This window comes from Sus scrofa, chromosome 13, assembly GCF_054392235.1.
Source record: "Sus scrofa isolate SSC_HxYL_T2T_F1_AM1 chromosome 13, Sscrofa_HxYL_maternal_Yorkshire_Landrace_v2.0, whole genome shotgun sequence".
Classification (NCBI taxonomy): Eukaryota; Metazoa; Chordata; class Mammalia; order Artiodactyla; family Suidae; genus Sus; species Sus scrofa.
In genome coordinates, this window is record NC_139395.1 from 98525767 (window position 1) to 98533530 (window position 7764).

The 7764-nt window shown below is 34.4% G+C and overlaps 1 protein-coding gene across 8 annotated transcripts in view; it reads left to right on the plus strand.

Moving 5' to 3' along the window:
• Positions 1 to 5208, plus strand: part of U2SURP (U2 snRNP associated SURP domain containing) — a 55386-nt gene extending 50178 nt beyond the window's left edge. For all 8 annotated transcript variants that reach the window (XM_013982108.3, XM_021069580.2, XM_021069583.2 and 5 more), the window contains one exon: positions 846 to 5208. In XM_013982108.3, the coding sequence (XP_013837562.1) occupies positions 846 to 984 (139 nt within the window). In that variant the 3' untranslated portion in view covers positions 985 to 5208. The remainder of the gene's footprint in view (positions 1 to 845) is intronic.
• The last annotated feature ends 2556 nt before the right edge of the window (positions 5209 to 7764 follow it).

Genomic DNA, 7764 nt, shown 5'->3' on the forward strand with positions numbered 1-7764 from the left:
TCTGTAGTTTCTATAGAATATTCTTTGATTTTTGTCAAAGTTGAAAGAAAAATACATCCTCCTTCCCCACCCAGCAGTAATCTTACTAGCAAGTTCTTGGGTAGAGACTTGGACATAAATACCATTTCTTCAGTGTGTAACTTAGTGTGTTGTCTACCTTTCTCCTCTGAGTTCCAGAAAGACAGTTCAAAAATGTTTTATTAAATGGTGTTACATGGAGGAATTTTCCTGAGAGCTAAAACTGCTTTTTAATCCTAAAACGTTTGTATTGTGTAATCATTTTTAATGAAACCTTTTTGCAACAGATAACTCGTTTTCTAAATGGTACTTGCGTAATTATTTGTTTTGTAATTTTTGTGAACAGCACTTACAAAGTTATGCTGTCTTAAGTGATTCCCTTAAATAGTTGGCGCTTTTCCTCTCAAGAAGATAGGCTGCAAAGCTTCTCTGTTTTTAAAATTTTGTAAATGATCTTAAATGCCATTTTTGAATTTTGGCTCATATAATCTCAGGAGCTTGTTAAAGTGCAAATTCCCAGCCCCTGCCTCTCAAGATTTTGATTCAGTAGAACAGTGGTAAAGCTCAGGAGTCTCTTTCTAAGCACACACACTACTGATATCATTGATGCAGTTTATAGTAGTACAAAGTGTGTGTGTGTGTGTGTGTGTGTGTGTGTGTGTGTGTGTGTGTGTGTATACAGTAGGCAAAGTATAAATTTGGAAAGTTACAGCTTTTTTATCATTTAAGTGACTTTCATGTGCTCTAATAAAGATCATTTTAGATAAGGATAGTCAGTCTTGATCACATGATTACTTTGGTTAAATTGTTTTTATTTGTTTCCTCAGATCACCATCTGGTTCAAGGACACCTAAAAGGTCTAGGCGATCACGGTCTAGATCCCCTAAAAAATCAGGGAAGAAATCCAGATCCCAGTCCCGATCTCCACACAGGTCTCATAAAAAGTCAAAGAAAAACAAACACTGACATAAATTTTTAAGATGCTGTCATTTATTGAAAATGCGATTTTGTTTTGTGCCTGAACAGTCTGTTTTTTAAAAAAACAAAAAACAAAAAATCTAATGAAAGAGCATTCCTGGGGTTTTTATTTGTTTGTGAATGCATGTGTAAACTCATAAGTAACTGCATCTGTAGATCTGTCGTTGTTTTATATTGTATAAATTACTTCCGTTGTGGCTGTTTCTCAAGATGAAATTTTTATTGTGCTAATGAATTTCATCAGAAATGTGTATAATGGATCTGCTGGCAGTAGTGGTATTTTGTTTTAGGATGTTGTGACTTAGCAAAAAAAATAATACGGATGTCTTCCCCCTTTTGTAGCTTTGACAATTTGAATTAGATTTCAAATAAAATCTGAATAGAAAACTATAATGTTGTTTTTTTGCCCTATTGATGACATCAAGTCCTACTAAGTGAGTTTAGCACTTCTCTTGTGTTTCTTATAACTAATGCACTTTACAAGCCCTGTTGTTCAAGTAGCTGAAGTTTTGTATTTACTAAGGTGACTATCAAAATCTAGGGACCTGAGACTCTTATTTGGTAGATTTGCCAACCAGTTTCTTTGATAAGGTTCCCTTGGGTAATACTAGTATGCAGAGATCAAAAGATTAGGTGAATGTGGCATGGTCTTTTGTTAATGGAATACCTGGCTAAAAAAATTTTTTTTCAAAGAAGCAATATAAATGCAATACACGTAACCTGTGTCCTGAGCAACTACTTATTTTCAGGGAAAAACTATCTTTTGATTTTACCTTCTGTCATTAAAAAAAGAAATTTTCTAACAATAGTTGGCCATAGAATTTTTTATGATAGTTGCCTTTTTATAACCTTCCGTAGACTGTCTTTCAAACACTGGTATGGGTATGTTTCTACAAGTTTCTGTTTAAAGCACCTTAGTTGTTGTTACTGGGTTTTTTTTGTTTGTTTTTTAAGAGTTTAGTTATAGATTTAGCTTTAAGTAAAATTCAAAAATAAAATAATTTTCAGGAAACTTAACATCCAATGGTTTGTAATTTCAGAGTACAAAAATTGATTTAAACCATTTGCAGAGTTGAAATCTGTTACACAGTAGGAGTAAGTTCCTGCAGTATGAGGAAGAAATAAGACACCGTATATAATGTTGCACATAATATTGCTATAATGTAATAAAGGGTTATATAGACTTGAACTGTCACTATTCCTATTTGTGAATCTTGCTTTCAGTTTTTCATTTAGGCACTTTACACAGTGGTTTGTTTTTTTCTCAGTAGAGAGTAGAGAACTGTTCTAATAATGCATTGTTTTGAGTTAGCTTGTTTTTAAACATGTCTCTTAAAGTTATTTTACTTAATCTTGCCTAGTCACAAAATAAAAAAGCTATACCCATGATTTGAGTAGTAGGAATATTAGCTGAGCAGTGAGGCATGTTATTTTCAAACCCAGTAAACCTACAATAGCTATAGAAATGAGCCAATCATATTATTTTATTCAGTGGTTCTTGTCAACATTCAATATTGCTTGAAAGTTATTCCCTTATCATTCACTCTTGTTTGTCCATATTGCGAGGAAATGGTAATTACTAAATGTTGCTCAGAATAATTAAACATGAACATTTGGTGCTGGTTTTTAAAAACCTACACATACAGCCATTTTTAAAGTAACATGCTTTTCTCCCCTATTCATTGCCTGGGAGAATGGAATTTGATATAATTACCTTTCTTTGCAAAAATAACAATGTTGAGTGGCTGGTGATGTGGGCATTCCGTCATTCATTGGTATCTAGTATATGCTTAGAAATAATTGGTCAGGTGGTGATTTTGCCAGTCAAGTTGCAACGAATGCTTGTTTTTCTCTTTTAAAAATATCCTTGAGAAGCAGGGGTGAATAGAAATTGTTAGTTTTGGGTGCTTCTTTGTAGTTTTTCCTACTGCAATGGAATTTAGCAGTTCTTTTAAATATGGATCCAGATATACCCATCATCATTTATCTTAGAGTGGGTAAAACTGCTGCTTTTTTGGGCGATGGGTGGGGGTTGCTTAGGCTTGATAGAATATGTATTCTGTGAAGTTTGTTAATGTGCGTGTTAGATTGTATTGGATTTTTTCCCTCTGGAATTGCAAATGGTTTTGTTAGATGGGTTATTTCCAACTTAATACTTAAGGAGAAAATAATCTAGAGTAAGTGTGTTTAATTCTCCATGAAAGCGTAAGGGTCAGAAATTGGTAAATTGTAAAGGGGAGAGATATCTACCATATTTTTATAAGAGCATATTATTCATCTGATTCCTATCTAAACGCTTACCAAAATTTCTACAGGTTGACTAAAATGTTCATAGGCATGGCAGTTCAGTTATAGGAAGTACCTTGTTCCTGGCTTTGTAGTAGACAGTTATCCTCCACCACAGCTGCATATAAGAGGAGATCTTCTGTTGTCTACTCTTTTTATAAAGGGCATAGCTTCAACTCTTTATTCTCCAGTCTAACGTTTATACACAGGGATTCCTTACCAGGTTAATACCGTTTAGTCTTCTTCTCTTGAGCAGGTGAGAGGAAGTAAATAAATGGTGGTCCATTTCTTACCAAAGAGAGGCCTGTGATTGAAAAGAATCATGTCTGTGGATCTTTTCTTTGACTTTATATTTCTTTATTACTATTAGTAAGTTTATGGGCACTTCTGAACTGTAACTTGTTGAGAAGTTAGAGATTAAAGAACTAAAACAAAAACCCCTGACCCAAAAGAGTGCTTTTATTTGGCTCAGAATATTCTTGGCATTTCTGCTAAAGTTTGCAGCCATTACTATACACTGACCTGATTTTTCTTTATTGCAGACCATTCCTATGGGCTTACCCTGAGACTTTTATCCCAGTTACAGAATCTTGGAGGAAATACTTGCTTATGACTTCTGTATCCCTCCCGCCCCCAAGATTTAATATTCTTGAGCATTTGAAAATATTTAAAAGAAATTCTAATCATGGTCTAATTTAGGTTATTAGAAATAGTCTACATATTTGCCTCCATGGTAGTGTAAGTTCTAAAGAATTATATGGCCATAATAATAGTTTATGATTGTTAAAAATGAGATAAAATAAGTATTGCCAAAGTGACTTAACCAATTCTGGTGACCACAATAGTGTGACTTCTTTAGTAGAGCGACTTGTTTTTAAAAATAAACAGTATCACTTTTCTAAGAAAATAAGAGCATTTTTTCCCTTGGTTGTTTTCCTCTTCTATTATATGTTAATGGGAAAAGCTACAGAAAATTCAGTGTGGGTACTAATGAAGATACTAGTATAAATTTAAAGGAACATGTGACTGTAAAAATTCACAAAGTGCTTAGTTTCTTCATAATTCATTCATTTGCATGTTTTAGAATAGGTTTTAGGGGATATTTAATTCATTTTCTTTTTGGCATTTTTCTTTATTTTGGTTATCAACTTCCCAGGACTTTGATAATACACAAATACAAATCCCAGGGGAAGTGTTGGGATGCTAGATGAACAGGTGGGAATGTGCTGCTGTCCAGAGTGAGCCATGTTCCAGTGTTGAGAATTCAATGCCTCAGTGTTTATTCAGTACCACCTCATGGAACTTCAGTGTAAACAGATATTATATGTATAATTGGTTATTTATATAGTTTTGTAGATCCATAGATAAAATGCCCTCATTCATTTTTATATGTAATTGTGTTTGGAGTATTTGTGTTTTATTCTTTGACTAAAGCAGGCTCTTGTATGTTATATCTTTGGTGATTTGAAGTATCAGGAAAGACAAATTTTCAGAAATGAGGAAAATGTAGTTGAAATCTGCTTAGCCGAAATATTCCACAGCAAGACAATTTCTTTTGGGTGAACTGATTCCGTAATGTAGTTACACTTGATGTAAGGATTAAGTTTATTGTGGAGCTGCTTTCCAGACTGTCACTTTATAGTTTTTTCTACATAAAGATTATATAGTTGCAAACAAAGGTTGTGGAATTTTGCTTTTATTGTTGTTTTTTGACTTTTAATTACTTTAATAAAAAACATTGTTTTCATAGCAAACTTTTAGACTGTTCATGTAATTTTCTCCATATAGTTTTTTAATGAGTAAACCATACCTAGTTTTCAGCAGTTTTCTCCCAAGTGAAATAAGTGGTATGTCATATTTATCAGTTGTAGCTAAAATGTTAAACATTTTACATGTTTAAACCATAATAAAAATATTTTCATGATAGATGATTTTCTTTCTTTCTCTCTCTCTCTTTTTTTTTTTCTGGCCATACCCACAGCATGCATAAGTTCCCAAGCCAGGGATCAAATCTGCCGCACAGTGGTTAACACTGGATCCTTAACCCACTGAGCCACCAGGAAACTCCTCAATGTTTTGTTTTTAAAACATGACAATATCATTATCACATGAATAATAATTTATTGGTTCCTTTAAGTTTTTTAAATTGTGGTAAAATACTCATAACATTTTATCATTTTAACCGTATTTATATGTACAGTTAGGTAATGTTAAGTGTATTCAAGTTGTCATGCAGCCTGTCTCCAGAATTTTTCACCTTAAAAAATTGAAACTCCATACCTATTAAATGTTACTCCCCACTCACGACTCCCACCTGACATCTGCCACTTTACTTTCTGTTCCTGTGAGCTTGACTACTCCAGGTATCTCAGATAACTGGAATCATGCAGAATTTGTCTTTTTGTGACTGGCATAGTGCCCCTTCAGGTTCATCCATGTGGTAGAATACATTGGTTCTTTTTTAAAACCTGCTTTAAAGTTTCTATTTTTCCTTATAGAATTTGAAAAGTTTTTTTCCCCAAATGGCACATTAGCATTTTCTATTTCAAGTAAAAACTTAAAACAAAGTAATACCAAGTATATGTGCCAACTACCATTTTTTAAAACCATTCTTATCACTTTTTGTGGTGTATTTTCTTTAAATGATTATGTATGATGTGATTTCACATCAACACTTAATTGCATAGGGTGCTCACAAAGAATAGGTGATCATTTATTTATTTTTGTCTTTTTAGGGGCGCTCCTATGCCATGTGGAAGTTCCCAGGCTAGGGGTTGAATTGGAGGTGCGGTTGCTGGCCTACACCACAACCACAGGAGGCCAGATCCAAGCTGCGTCTGTGACCTACACCACAGCTCACGGCAATACTGGATCTTCAACCCACTGACCAGGCAAGACCAGGCATCGAACCCGCATTCTCAAGGATGCTAGTTGGGTTCATTAAGCACTGAGCCATGATAGGAACTTCAGCATTTATTTTTTATTTTATTTTATTGACCATGCCTGCGATTTGTGGAAGTTCCTGGGCCAGAGATTGAACCCACACCACAGCTGTAACCTCAGAGCCACAGCATTGACAATGCCAGATCCTTAACCTACGGAGCCACAAGGGAACTCTAAATTTTGGCATTTGGTATACGCGGTATTTGGAGTAGATACTCATTTTGCCACAAAGAAGGGGAAAATTTTGTTGTGATTTTTTTCAGTTTTTTTTTTTCCTTAGAAAACACAGTATCAGACTGTTGAGAATAAAGAACTTTTGATTTTTAAATGAGATGTGACATGGCATAATGGTGGAAGAGGCTAATAAGCTCTGGTGTCATATCTGAACTTGAATACCAACCTTTCCCCACTGCTAGCTGTGTGATCCTCAGAATCTATTTTTCTTGCTTGTAAAACGACAAGCTTGTCTTTTTATTGTAAGGATGAAGTCACATATAAATCACTGGCACATTGTTGTCGTGCACTGGTGGTTGAAATGAATAAACAGTATTCCTGAAAAATGTTGATGGGAACATCTTTTAACACGACAGTTCCATAGCACTGGTGCCTTTAAAAGCTATTTTCTTGTACTTGATTTGTATTCAGTTAACACACTCAGGGGTATGTATGTTAGTTTGTTGCACACTATCACTTCATAATTTGCTGTCCCAGTATATAGATGACATTTAATCCTTAATCTCCTTTGAGGCAAACATTTTCATTAAGTAGATTTTTTAAAAAGTACTTTTTACCAGTTGTCATGTATTATTATAGAATTCCATTAACCAGAGTTCCTGAAAGGAACCTCATAAAGCAAAATCCAAATGTAAGCAGCTTAAATAGGGTATATGTGGAAAAAGCCTGGAAAATAGTATGAAATGGGATGAAGCACCGGACTCTTCGCCCACGTTCAAAGTAAAAGGAAAAAAATCCATACAGATTACCAGAGCTGAGCAGCAGTGTGCAGTTTTCACAGAATAAGTGTCTCAAGAATGGCATGAGAGAAGACTAAAAAAAATGATTAATGATGTGAGGGTAATTGAACTCTTGTATTTTGTGTATATTTGCAAGTTACAGTTTTTTTAGATGATGCAGAAATAAGAAATGTACCCTAAAACTACTTTTAGAGAGGAGAGCTGAACTATAGGAATTTGAAAAGGAAATTGCAGTTTAAATTCTATTCAGAAATAATGGCTTTGTGGTAAGAGGTCTTCAGGGCATTTGTAACGATCTTTGGAGTTCTTGCAGCTGCACAAACTTGAATCTGGAAAAGCAAAACTTTGATCAAAAACACCATTCGATCCTCCATATAGCCGAAACATTGAAATTGGAAAAAACAAGTACCTCACTCTCCATTGGCTACCTTCATCCTATTACATGAAGTGCTATTAGGTGATTTTCTTCTTTCAGCATGTTTTGTCTTGTACTGCGAAAGCTATTGGGAGGAAGCAGTTTGTAAAGAGCATTTAGGAAGATGCTTTTTGGATGGTTTTTAACCAT